Here is a 14,817-nt window from a genome sequence, read left to right as displayed (position 1 = left end):
GGACCTCACAGCATGCCAGTCCACGCTTCTGCCTTAGTATGCCACCACCAGGTTGTCCCCGAGCCCCTTATCACCCAACTCCTCTTCAGTGCTTAGGATGGATATAAATATATTCCCTGCCTGAGGAATCATCAGGCTAGCATCTCCTCCAGGCTTCACGTCTCCCCACCGCCTGGCACAGGACGGGGAGGCTCCGCGCCTGGCTCCTGCCTGCACTCAACTCAGTGCCCTCCCCACCTGCTCAGCTTCAAGGGTGTGCAGGACACAGCTCTCCCCTCACCCCTGGCCCTTCTGTGTCGCCCCAAACCCCTCCCGCCCGCCCGGCTGCTTTCTGTCACAGTACATATTTTAGTCCTTGCATTAAGTTTAACATGCCAGTCTCCTGGATACCCAATTACAATGCCCAGGGCCACAGAGGGGTTCACAGACACTTTCATTTCCCCATGGAGTCTGGTGCAGGGCCTCGTACCTGGCACGCATTCACCAAATGCACTCTGAACAAATCATATCATCCTTTTACAGCATAGGAGATGGCAGAGCCTGTCCTGGAATAGCTGTGGTGATTCCTGTCTGTGATAACACAGTGTATTTCAGAATGTGCTCATGTTTTCTGTTTCCTCTTATACTTTCTAAGGAGGGAAGAAGAGTGTTACTAGTCTCATTGTACAGCTGAGGAAACTGAGACTCGGAGAGGGTCCCACAGCAGTAAATACAAGAGTCAGGACTAACACCGGGACCTTCTGACTCAGATGAATGCAGTCCCACTCCACACCCGGCCTTGGCAGGAATCCATCTAATGGCAAGCCGGGGTGAGTGATGGCTCCTATGCTTTAGATATTTCTTCACTACACATTCAAATTGAAAGTACCCCTCTCTCTCTCTGAGGGGTCGGCTGCCTCAGGATGCTTGTGACCCATAACTGAAGTTCGTGGCTCCTACTGGGTGGCCCTTATTTTTACAGCTCTCTCTGATCTCTTATTATAAACATTCAGATCTGGGTGTGGTAACCATGGTAAATCTGCCCCAAACATGACTACGAATTCTTTAACACTTTTATCATCAAAAGGTCAGTTCTATGTCCTTTCCCCTTGCAAGTTAGTGGGCTTGGTGCTACTTGAACAATAAAATATGGCAAAAGTAACACGGTTCCAGGTTCCAAAGCCAAGACTTAGGGGACTGGCAGCTTCTACCACTCACTCTCAGAGCCTTTGGACTTTAGTTATCACAGGAAGCTCAACTGGTTGAGTCTTCCATGCTGGAAGGAAGCCCAAACAAGCTCTGTATAGAGGAGGGCAGGAAGGAAAGAGATAGGTCCAGCCAGCCCAGCATCACAGAGCAGAGATGAGCTGTCTTGTCTTTGAGCTGTCCCCATTGTGACCTGTCTGAATTTCTGAGCCAAAGACTTGTGATGTATACTAATAATCAATGGCTGTTTTCATTCAGTAAGTTTGGGAATAATTTATTACATACCAATAAATCATTAAGACACCAAACTCCCATAACTAACTAGTGTACTCACTGAGCTCCCTTCACTACCCAATTTGAGTGCCACCTGTTCCTCCTGGGGCTCTGAGTGACAAAATATGTCACAGTCATTAGGACTGATAATCACATTCTAGATGACTTCTGCAGATATGGGAGAGTCACACTTCCCTCTGAGGTTAGATGTGGTCTAGTTATTTGCTTTGCTTTAGACAATGAAAAGTGAACAAAAAAGTCAAGTGTCACCTCCAGAAAAAAGTTTCAAGAGCCACATCTGGGCATGGTGGTGCACACTTGTAATCCCCGCGCTTGGGAGGCTGAGACAGGACGATCGCGCAGGTTCAAAGCCAGCTTCAGCTACTAAGTGAGGCTCTCAGAAACTTAGTGAGACCCTGTTTCCAAATAAAATATAAAATGGGTCTGAGAGTATAGCCCAGAGGTAGAATGCCAGAAAGCCTCTGGGTTCCACCCCCCCAGTACCACCAAAAAAAAAAAAAAAGAGCAACTGGGCCATCCTCTATGTTCTCCTCTGACATGATAATGGATGATATGGTTCCAGATGGTAAAGGCTTTACCAACCTGGATCCCTGGATACCTGGAGAGAGACGACCTACAAATGATTGACCTCAAACCCAAGACGTATGTGCAACAGAAACAAGAAATAATGAACATTTGTGACTTCAGCCCCTAAGACTGTGGCCTGGCTTATGACTGCAGCGTAATCATCATGATTGATATGAAAAGCTCTTTGTCAAGCTAAACTTGACCAAGTGACCCCTTTTGCATTATGGTCCACTTGAACTCCTGAACGTGCTGCACATGAGGCAGGAGATCAGTGAATTAAGAGACATACACGTGTCCATCTTTTTCATGTCTTCAACCAGGAAAACAGTGGGGATCACCTCTCCAGCCTCCAACCACCGAGCCCCTCTGACAGCCTTTGAAAACTGCACAGAAGTCTGGCACACTCGCGCTCGCTCCTCCACTTGGAGTCAGACTGGTTTTATGGTCTGATAGTTCTCGTGGCCTTCCCATCTTGCTCCCTGTTTTCTCTCACACCTGAGAGAAAATCTTTGAACATCAATTCAGAGTGTCTGCTTCTCTAAGAACCCAGGCTAATACAGCTATATCAATAAATAGCTTTGAAATATTAGCTTTGACAAATTAAACATACCGACAAAAACAAAGTAGCCCTTATTGGATAAGGGCTATCCTATCAATCTGAAGAAAAAAATAACCAATTCTGTACAGTTATATGCATATTCATGCCTAGATCTAAGTCCTTATTGCCTATATTAATATGGTGTGTGTGTGTGTGTCTGTGTGTGTGTGTGTGTGTGTGTTATACAAGGTATTGAACCCAGTAGTGCTCTGCCTTTCAGCTACATCTCTAGCCTTTTTTTATTTTAGACAGGGTCTCACTAAGCTACTGCAAATGGTCTTTGACCTCTAATTTCTCCTGTCTCCATCTCCCAAGTACTGGGATTATACATGTGTGTCATCACTCTTGACCAGCCTTTTTAATATTTTGTTTTGAAATAGGGTCTTGCTAAATTGCTGAGGCTGGTCTCAAACCTACAATCCTCTTGTCTTAGCCTCCCATGTACTGGGATTATAGGCATGCACAATTATGCCCTACCCATCATTTTCTTTAATGTCATTTTTACAAAATATGACTTCAAACCGTCTGTAAAAATTTACCCTTTCCTTAATGTACAAAATAGGCTTCCAAACCTTTTAAAAGTCCTGGAAAACATGTATATCTATTTTGAAATTCCAATCTTTAAGTAATAGATGCAATCTGCCATATTTTGTATAATATTAGATTATATCAAATTAGAGGGTCTGGGGCAGTACCCTATCATCAAAATATTACTATTTCTTCCACAAAACATGCAAGTAATAAAACAAGCAAATGAAAGTAAATGTCCTCAAGATGGTTCCAGTAGGGCTAGACACCAAATGAATTGAGCAAATGTTAGTTTTCAGAGCTTTTTGAAGTTCAGGTTATAGATGAGGAATTGTGGACCTGAATATCAACACTACAGAAAACTATGCAGCCCTTCGAGGGGGGGTGGGGGAGTAAACCTCTGTATTAACACAGAAGAGCAGCTGGCCATCCCACGTGCTGGATGAAGGGTTTGGGGAGCAGGGGTGTACACACGGGGGCAGAGCCAGCAGAGGGACAGTGAGAAGGGTCTGCGCTCAGCGAGCAGCCCGCTCCCCGCCGCCCGCCACCCGTGTTCTGTCATGACTCCATCTCTGGCTAAGAAACGCAGCGGAAAAGGTGTGTGGGGGAAATGACTGTGATGTGGGAAAATTTTAAAAGGTGAATTTATTTACATTATTTATGAGACAGAGAGAATCAGTTCACCTCTGTAAACTGCCTACACTGATGGCAGGTAACTAAAATGTTTGCACAAATTAGGGGCTGAGATAGTGCACAAAGAGGCTATCTCTTTGTGCTCATCACTCAGGGCAGTAGACCCAGAGTACAAAAAAATATAGACAGAGCCCCTACCTAAGACCCGAGCCCAGGCTTCTAGGTATTCTCTGCACGTCCAGAGAGAAGGTGCAGCTCCTGGCTGCCACTGGGAACTCTTCCAGTGACACCCAGTCTCTGGCTCCCTGCTCACCTGCCTCTGCCCTGCCCTGCCATTCATGGAAGCTTCCTCTCCCTCGCCAACCGCTTAGGAGCCAAGGGGGGGCTCCCCTCCACTGCCCACTCCCTCCCACTCTTCTAATTCTAAATGGTAAAAACACAAACAAAAGGATGGAGAACAGGGAGAAAAATTAATTATGAAAGAAAAAAAATCAGTCTTTGTTCTCCCTAGTTGCTTAATAACCCTGGGAGCAATTGTCTGCAAAGGATGAAAGTTAAGGAATCTTAATTAGGGAGTTACAAATTCAAATCCAATATAGTAACTTTTCATTTTCTATGTTCAATATTGACTCTAGTTTGTTTTTTTTTTTTTCTTCCGACAAACATGCATTAGCTTTATGGCTTTAAAAATCTCCTATTTTGCGCCAGGCGTGGTGGCGCACGCTTGTAATCCCCACACTTGGGAGGCTGAGACAGGAGGACTGGTCAGGTTCGAAGCCAGCCTTGCTGGCTTAAGAGACACTGTTTCCAAATAAAATATAAAAAAGATCTGGGAGTGTAGCCCAGAGGTAGAAGGGTTCCATTCCCAGTACCACCAAAAAAAAAAAAAAAAAAAAAAAATCTTCTATTTTAATAAAGGGGGTATAATTGAGAATAATATCAGATAATATGTAAAGTGCTATCTAAGATGCTAGTTAGCTATTCATCTCTTATAGAACACTGCCTGAGAAGATGCCGAATGCCAGCACTCTGGAGATAGCACACAGGGACCCTCCCCCAGGAAGCAGGTACTCTAGAGGCTGGCGTCAGATGGTGCTCCTCTGTGGTGCACAGTGGTGCTCCTACAGTGGCGAGCGCTGTGACAGTGAAGGCAGTGAGGGTCTCATCACAGCTCTGTGTGGCAGAGCTCGCCTCAGTCGTGAACAGAAGGCTGCTGTGCTAAGTTATAATCAGACAGGAGCGAGAAGTTCTGGTATGCTATTGCACGGCAACGGGACCGCAGATGAGCACAAGGAACCGTACACTTTGAAACACCAGAAGAAAGGATTTTGAAAAGATTTCACTATTAAAAAACAATAAATTTTCTGCCGGGCGTGGTGGCGCACACTTGTAATCCCCGTGCCTGGGAGGCGGAGACAGGAGGATCGCGCAGGTTCGAAGCCTAGGAGACCCTGTTTCCAAATTTAAAAATATAAAAAATAGGTCTGGGAGTGTAGCCCAGAGGTAGAAGAGTTTCCAGGAACCCCAGTACCACCACCAAAAAAAAAAAAAAAAGATAAAATAAAACTTTGAGAAACATGTTTAACCTAATGTAAACATTATGCAATGTATTAAAGCATTAATATGTAAAATTATTTTTTGGAACATTCAAGTATGTGAATTATACCATAAAATATCCTGAACAGATAGTAATTATAATTGTCACTATTATAATAATAGTTTTCCATCAATGAAATTACCTATGTCAACAGGTCAATGAGAAAAAAGATGGAATAAACGAGAAAGAAAATCTGAATATGTGAGAGAATTGACAGATAATTATTGCCAAAGAATTTCAAGAGTACTGCTGTGTTCCTCTGAAGTGGAAAGTCTTCCCTGGAGAGGTTTAGTGAGCTTCAGTGCCAACTCCATGCCCCAAACAATAGCCCTGAGTAACAGACAGCAGCCTAGAAACAGACTCAAGGCTTGTATGCCCAGAACTATGCCCTGTATTATCCAGGACAAATCTAATTTCACAGACTTGGCCCCTTATGACCATAAACCACTAAAATAACCTGGAAATCTAGTATTTGATGTGCAGACTACATCCAAGATTACTTCCTGAACCTTGAAGCAAAACAAAAATCATAGTCAGATCGAGCACCCATCTGTTTTGGAAGCACGGCCACTAGGATCCTCTTCCGTCAAGACCTGCCACCGTAAACCAGAAACCCCTCAGCATGTACAGAAAGGCCTCGGAGTTGCAGTAATCAGGTATTATTAGATTCTATAAAATAAAATCCCATAAAAAGAGAACTCCAGCATGTAGAAAGATGCACATTCCACCCAAACAACATGGCTGGCTCCTTGCTTCTCTCCCTGCCAGAGATGGCTATCCCAAAAACTTAATAAAAAAATCCTACAATCTAAATACTGTACCAGTTTTTTTTTTTCACTTACTTAAGAAATAACTCCTCCAAATTAGAATTCTAGGGCCGTGGGTATCTTGTAACAGCTCACAATAGAAAAGATATCAGTTGATTTATTACATAAATTGAGAGTCATAAGGAATTCAGAGTGGTGCTAATGAGACAGCCAACCTCTGATGGGACCTTACCTTGGCTTCAGTTTAATTTTTGTTGTCACAGAATTGATATCATAGAAAATTATGCTCCGTTAAGGAGGTGGCAAATCCACGGCACCTGTGCTAATACTGGCCCTCTCCATGGCCACCGCAGACCTTGCATTCTCTGTGACAGGCTTGGCCTCAGAGGACAGCCTACAGGGAGTTCCACGAGCCAGTACCCACAAAACCAAGCAGGGACAAGCATCGGAGACACCCGGCCAACCGCCTCTAGACTATGCTGCTGACGCTCACAAGGCCCATTCTACTACCCAAGCACAGCCTAACAGCCCTGACACCAGGGCTATTTTTAAGAAGTACAGATGAGATGAGAAAGCAAATAAGGTTAAAGCTACCATCAAGTCAATTACACTGCGTTTACCTTCTTTGGTTCCCATCGGTTTACTCTAAAGAGACAGAAAATTACATTAGCCAGTCACTGACCTTATGAAGAGCAGGAGCCAAGACTGGTACCAAGAACCCATTGTAAATGTAATTGACGAGCTGACTGCGAATCAGGGGGTGAGCCACCTAGGACAGAAACAAGCAGTCATGAGAAAGACAGTTCAATCTTCAGATCTCCTAAAGCATTTCTGTATGCATCCTGAATTTAAAAAAAGGAAATCCAAATTCCGGCCCTTTATCTAGTGCTAACGATTCTTTTGCACCAAGTTCTGCGTGCGTGTATGTCACTATGACTAGGAACTGCATTGTGATGTGAGACTATAATGCACTGATAGAAGTATTTAAAATAAATCACTCAGACCTCACATTGTTTGACTGTTTCAAATGGGTTATTCCAATATAAACAGCTTAAAGTTGGATTTTGAAATGTGTATGGGGGGAACCCAGTAATTTTAAAGAGTCTATTTGAAAAAAATAAAAGAGAATGGACAGAATATGTATAAGGATCCATAAATTAAAATTAACAAACTGGGCCGGGCATGGTGGCGCACACTTGTAATCCCAGCATTTGGGAGACTGAGACCGGAGGATCGCAGTTCGCGAACAGCCTCAACTACTTAGTGAGGCCCTCTGCAACTCAGTGAGACCCGGTATTCAAAATAAAGAATAAAAAATAGGGCAGGAGGTGTACCTCAGAGGTCAAATGCCCCTGGGTTCCATCCCCAGACCTGCCAAAAAAAAATTAACAAACTGGAAAGTATTATCCCCCCCCAACTAATAGCTAGTTTAAAAAGAGTGTAACTATCACACTGGATAAACAGATATACTTATTTTTCTAGCAGAAAGAATTCCCTCATTTTGAAGATTTTGTTCTTAGAGATATTTATACTAGAGAGAAAGAGATTTAGAAAATATTTTTATAAACCCAGTACTTGGGAGGCTGAGACAGGAGGACTGTGCAGGTTAGAAGCCAGCCTTAGCAGCTTAGTGAGGCTTTCAGCAATTTAGTGAGACCCTGTTTCCAAATAAAATATAAAATAGGTCTGGGGGGTGTAGCTCAAAGATAGAAGGCCTCTGGGTTCCATCCCCAGTACCACAAAAAAGACAATATTTTCATAAAAATAATATTCAAAACTAGAAAACATTATTAGAAGTACAATACCTCCCATATTTGATTTCTAAAATATATTTAGTATGAATAGCCCTTAACTAATATCTTTGGTAAATAACCTTTCCAGTGGTATTCCCCCCAAAATTCTTAAAAACATATGATGCTCAGGATATATAGCTCAGTGAAAGAACATGTACTTAGCATGTGCAAGACCCTGGATTCAATCCCAAGTGTCATAAAACACACACACACACACACACACACACACACACACACACACACACGATTTAATTTCAAACTATACTATGAAATACATAATCCTATTCTTTGCCATGTGTGCTAGCTTTACTTCTTCATTTAAAAATGTAAAATAAAGACAAAAAACCAACTTCTAGAGAAATAAGGCTAGATGTTTAAATTACTGATCTCTCTATATATATCTATACACACACATATACATATCTGGAGAGGAGCTAATAACATCCATCATCTTTACTTCCATACACTACTGCAAGAAAATCTTGATAGACTGTAATATTAAAGAAAAAATAATCTAAAATGTAATCCATTCATCCTATATATAAATAAAACCTCCTTTGCTTTAACAATAAAAATGAGATAGAAGTAAAGTAATTTACTTCTGTTTTCTTCCAGAAGCTATTTCTTTATTTGGTAGATAAACAGATTATAACTAACATTTTTCACCCTACAATCACCATAAAAAATTTCTTAATAAATCCAATATTAAGGTATTACTTACGCTGCATAGAAATAAAACATTTTTATGAAACTCTACTACATCCTTAAATGTATATAAAATCTGATTTTTATTGAAAAGAGTAACAAGGAATATGAAGGTGAAAATCTAATCAAGAAGCAAAATATACAGGAGTTCAGTGGCTGTTTTTTTCTCCTAAGCAGGCCAATTTCAAAGCAAATTTAATTTGTGTTGCTAAGAAGATGGTTAACTTCTTCTAAATTCAATTGGGATAACAATATTCTTTATGTGGTATGCACCATTAAGCAAAATAAAGTGTTTTCCTTTGTAGGCTCCCAAGAAGACCTTGAAGTAAAAGTATTATAATTTGGAATACTTAGAAGCCTAAAAATATCTATTTAATGAGTCAAGCACTGAACTTATTTTTGATGGTTAAGTGGATAATCAAAACAGAATTAAAACAGTCCATAGAGAAGATAATCTACTCATTTTTTTTTTCTCAATTGAAACTTCCCAGAAACCTACAAACTAACACTTTCTGGCATCCAAGGGCATTTGGTGGGCTTGAAATAAAGCATCAACATTCCATAAACATCGATTATAATTGAAAAGGAGTTTGTGAACACTGGCCCTTAGCAAGGCTTGGCTCTGGGTGGCACGGTGGCCGGGTTTTCTCTCACACCAGGTACCTGTATGACGGCATTGCAGAACTCCAGGGAGTTCATGAACTGCACGAGAGGCGGCAGCAGGAGCCAGTCATCCTTCAGGAGGCAGTGCCACTCCTCACCTTTCTCTTCCAGCTTCGTGGGCAGAGAAGAGTAGAGCCCGCTGAGCCCGGTGGCAAGCACCTGTGTTCAGAAACAAACATGTAATTGTCTTTTCTGAAGTGCTGGCACCTACACTGCTAATCCAAAGACTGAACTTTATAGACAGTGTTAAAGGATCAGCTAAAGCCGGGCGTGGTGGCGCACGCTTGTGGTCCCAGCATTCGGGAGGCTGAGACCGGAGGACCCGGGTTCGCTGACAGCCTCAGCTGCTTAGTGAGGCTCTCTGCAACTCAGTGAGACCCTGTTTCAAAATAAAGAATAAAAAATAGGGCCGGGAGTGTAGCTCAGAGGTAGAATGCCCCTGGGTTCCATCCCCAGTGCCATAAATAAATAAATAAATAAATAAATAAATAAATAAATAGGATCATCTAGCTAGGAAAGGAGGCGAGGAGGGAACAACAGGATAGTCTACCCCTTACAAGCATGGCAGGCGCCATGCTGTGCTGGGAGTGGGGCCACTGAAAGGGAAAAACACGAACATGATTCCTGGCTGAGACACTCAAGTAAAGAGGCAAACTCATAAACAACACTCCACAGTACAATATGTTCTGTATAGGTGCAGAAAGCCACTTCAGTGCAAATGCCCCAAACTATGGGAAGAAGCCCCAAACTAAAGTGATCCATAACAGATGATTCCCAGGCCGGAACCATGAGCAGCTCTGAGAAAGACTCCTTGCAATTCCTCACATAGGATGAGTGAGAGGGACTATACCAAATGTGTGCACACACGAGTGTATCACTCAGAAGCTCACTATGGTGTATAATTATAATGCATCAATAAAAGTATAAGAAGAATACCATGACTGACACATGTGTACAGGTTTGAACGCACTTGTGTGTGTATTCTCCCATCTGATCTTCACCAACAATAGCTGTGAGAAAGAACTGGAACATGGAGTCAGTTAGATGTTACTACAAGAGTTCAAACACAGCTAACGTAGGTCTACCTAAAGTACTGAGCCTGCATTTGAAGCCTCAGATGTGAGGTGGGCATGAGGGTGATCTAACCATGACGGCTGGTTTGCTTCTTGTTTGTCATGAGTTTTTTGTTTGTAGTGCTGGGGCTGGAACCCAGGAGCTACAGACGCCAGGCAAGTGCTCCAACCATAAGCTATACCCAGAGCCCGACATCTGGTTTTAATCCAAAGTCCTCTGTTCAGAAAATTAAACTGACCAGATATGGGCTTGCTAAGTGAGGGAAAATGAGAACTCCAAACTGTCCAATTTATCCAATTTTGTCAGGGGGGAAATGGTGATGCCTTTGATAGAGATAGAATTGAAGAAAAGAACAGAACACACTTAATGCTGAGTGCTTGTTGATTTTACCTTACGCACAGTATAAGACCAGAGAGAGCAGTGAGTTGCACAGGACTAGGCTCCCCACCTGGGAAGCGATGCTAACTGAGCTGCACCTTGGACATCCCCGCTGGCAGATACATACAGAATGGACGGGAATGGCAGAAGATGCCAAAAAGTCAGCTACAAAAGGCACAGCTCTCAACACAACCTCATGCTATGACAGACTCAAATGGGATGGAAACATTCTAGGAAATAGACGAGTTAGGTACAGAAAAGAAATGGGGATATAATCATTGATCTCACAGTCTAATGAGAGAGGAGCAGCCAATCATAATAGTGATTGAAATGCTCAGACTACACAAGAACAAATATATGATGCTGTGGGTATACAAGAGGCTCTTAACCCAGACTTGGGGCAGAGGAACAGAAAATATCCTAGGAGAAGTGATGTCCAAGTTACTGAAGAATAGATGAAAGTCAGCCAGAAAATGAGTGGCAGAGAAAATATAAATATATATATATATATATATATATATATATATATATATATATATAATTTTTTTAACTGTACTAGGGATTGAACTCAGGGGCATTTTACCTCCAACACCCCCAGCCCACTTTTTTATTCTTTATTTTGAAACAGGGTCTTGCTAAATTGCGAAGGGCCTCACTAAACCCACTGGAATTACTTTACTCTGTCTTCTCCATCTCATCTGGTCTGACCTGTTCTCTCCAGTCCACACTGGAAGTGTGAATGATTCGTCCAGCCAAGGGTGTTGAGTTTCAGAGCCCTTCCCAGGAGGGACACACAATAAGAATATGGGCCTGGGAAGTCTTAGCCCACGCCACTGGAGGATGTAGAGAAGGTGGGATGTGAGATAGGAGCCCACAGGCAGAATAAAGGGCAGTACGAAAAATGGATGAACCACTCCAATACTGGAGAAACCCAAAGGTCATACACATCTCTCTATTCTACCTCCTCGTAACCTTCCTCGTTCATTTATTCACTCACTCATTAAAAAATATATACTGAGTGCTTGACATCAGGCCAGATACTATGTTAAGTACAAGAAATACAACAGTAAGCAAGATCATACCTTCATCTCTTTCTCAAAATTAGGGCATCTCTGGTCCCAAAGGAAAATGTCACCTATTTAAAGTAGTTAACTCCTCGTCAACATACCCAAACAAATCACTCTGGTTCTGATTTTGAATGTGACCCAAATTAGTTACCTGTTTTAAATTAGAAACCTCGGCAAAAGAGAACAGAGCCTGAAAGTTCTCCTTGAAGAGAAATCTAATCTTGATGCCACATTTTTAAAATCAATTACATTTGCTAACTCATGCTAAATTAACCACAGAACAAAGGCTTTAATTCTGCGTACTCCTGATTTCTTAACCACTTTGAGTCTTTGAAGATGAATTCATAAAGACAGGCTTAATTTGTCTGACTAAAAAGCTGAGAATAACTATTCAGTATATCAATATAATTACAGCAACATTAATTTTCAAATTACATACATCAGTGACAGTAATTAAAAATAACACATACCTAATACTCACTTTTAAATGAGTATTCTGCAAAGGGCATGGCTGAGATGTGAACAGGAAGAAGGACACTCCTGTCCAGAAGGGCATCCCTCCACACAAGAGACAGCTGGTGGGGAGTCCTGCTACCTCCTGCCACTAACGTGGAGCTGGGAAATACCTCTGCTGTTTCCTTTAGAATGGCAAAGAAACACAGGAGAAAAATATTCTGCAGAATAACGAGTATGGCAGTCTTAAGAGATCCCAAGTGTTTACTGCTACTTACATCCTCCCTTTCAAGTCTGCTCAGAGTTCTGAATCATTCACCCAAATTACACAGTTCTAGAACACAGTCTGTGGGCCTCGCATAGGCAAGGTTAGTGCTAGGGAGGGAACAGGGAGCAAGCCAGACCAGGTGGGATGGAGAAGACCACCCATAAATTAACAGGAGCGACCCCAACTCTTTTTACCTTTAGAATTCATGTCTTGCTAAGTTGCTGAGGCTGGCCTTGAACCTATGATTCTCCTATACTGGGATTACAGGCATGTGTCACTACACTCAGCTTAACAAAATCTACTTATAAATTTCCTTTTTCAACTTAAAAATTAAATTGTAAAGAGTTTTAAATATATGTCTGTATACAACTTCTAATTAAAATGAAATGCCCATGCTGAGCATGGTGGCGCATGCTTGTAATCCCCACGCTTGGGAAGCAGAGACAGGAGGATCGTGCAGGTTCGAAGCCAGACACACTGGCTTAAGAGACGCTGTTTCCAAATAAAAAGTATAAAATAGGTCTGGGAGTGTAGCCTGGAGGTAGAAGGACTTCCAGGAACCTCATTACCACCAAAAAAAAAAAAAAAGAAAAAGAAAAAAGAAATGCCCTTCTACTATGTTAGCTTTTATTGATTAATACTACACACAAAAACCATAAACATGGTATTTATTCCTAATACAGTACACATTAACTAAAAATTTTTCATTTATCTCCTTAAAATAAATCAGTAACTGTATAAAACCATATGGATAAAAACAGACAAAAGGCAAGCAATTTCCCTGGTAGGTGCTGAAACTATGGGTTTTAGTATCAGCCTAATGTGGTTCTGAGCCAGATTCTGCCATTGACAGGCAGTTTTTAAAGCTCTCTAAATCTCAGTTGCTTCATTGAGTTGTTGCAAGGATTCAAGAAAATAATGCACGTAATGAGCTTAGCTTCATAGTTTACACCTAGTAATGTTTCCAGTGGTAGAAAGAAAGATGACATGCACACAGCACTGAACAAGTCGAGTAATTTCCACCTTTAAACATCTAAGGCACTCAGTTAATTTTAGCAAAAACAAAGATTTTTAGCAGATGGCTTTAGTCTGAAGCTAGCAGCAAAACACCTGGTGGAGACCATTTGATACAACTTGCAAGAATAAAAAGCCTCATAAATTTTGGAAATGGGATATATAACTTTCTACCTAAGGCTATGTACCTAAAAGGTCACTTACTTTAATTTGCATTTCTTGATTTATTATACTAGGTTGTTTTCTACATTTGCCAACTGTAATAAATGGCACAGACTTACCCATCAATATTTGGCTTAAATGAAAAAAAAAAAGTGATAGGTTCATTTAGTCCCCAACCATTTGCTGGCACCAAGTTACTCTCTAGAGTATTCTTATTCTTCTTGTTTTCTTGGGGAAGCACATCTTGAGATCCAAGGCAGCAGAACCAGCCAGCTCTTCATATCAACTACCAGGACAAAAGCTTCCAAAAGGGGTCCGATTTCCTGAGTCATTACTCTTCCAACTGCCTGATGCTAACATACTTTGACAATCATACTAATTAGAAAAAGCTTTTTGTCAATTGTGGCCCTTAGCTGGATGGTTAATAGAGTATGCTTTTATCTTCAACATAAAGGAGCCCTTTTTTTAATTATGTTGTCAGATGTAATTATAGAAAACTGGGTACAAATGAGATTATGGGATCTATCCTGCGGGGCAACTTAAAACAACCAAGCTCAAGCTCATCTTCCATTCTAGCAAATAAGGTCACCTGGAGATCCTGGTTTCTCTCCAATTTTAATGAACTGTACAATGCTTTAAGACACGCTTTTAAAAAAGCAACAATTACTCAGTGAAATCTGCTTGTGACACAGTTAGTGGAAACCTAAACATCAACACATGCCCCATTGTTATCTCATTCTTTAAATGTAATATATTTAAATATTTAAATTGTGAAATACTGCAAACACACAAAACATAATTGAATTAAACCCTATCAGCAAGACAACAGATTTTAATACGTTGCCATAATTTCTTCAGAGCACTCGGTACTAAGAAAATAAAACATTACAGGCTGAGAGAGGAGTTCAGTGGTAGTATGAGAATCTTGGTTCAATCCCTAGCACTAGAAAATAAAAAGCAAATAAAACATCACAAATAGGTCTAAACCTTACTCTAATCTTCTTAAAATCTCTTTTTTTTTTTGTTCCCAAAAGTGACTACAATCTTGAACTTAGTGCCTATTTTTCCTGT

At 41.2% G+C, this 14,817-nt stretch overlaps 1 protein-coding gene across 1 annotated transcript in view; it reads right to left on the bottom strand.

The window, feature by feature from the left end:
* The window catches only part of FHIP1A (FHF complex subunit HOOK interacting protein 1A), a gene marked incomplete at both ends in the record, with an annotated part of 93,960 nt that overhangs the window by 54,416 nt on the left and 24,727 nt on the right, over positions 1-14,817 (bottom strand). The window contains 2 exons of the mRNA XM_080697012.1: positions 6,852-6,938; positions 9,331-9,489. Of these exons, the coding sequence (XP_080553138.1) occupies positions 6,852-6,938; positions 9,331-9,489 (246 nt within the window). The remainder of the gene's footprint in view (positions 1-6,851; positions 6,939-9,330; positions 9,490-14,817) is intronic.

Source organism: Muscardinus avellanarius, assembly GCF_963383645.1.
Source record: "Muscardinus avellanarius genome assembly, chromosome: 6".
Lineage (NCBI taxonomy): Eukaryota > Metazoa > Chordata > Mammalia > Rodentia > Gliridae > Muscardinus > Muscardinus avellanarius.
This window is presented reverse-complemented; position numbering and strand designations above follow the sequence as displayed.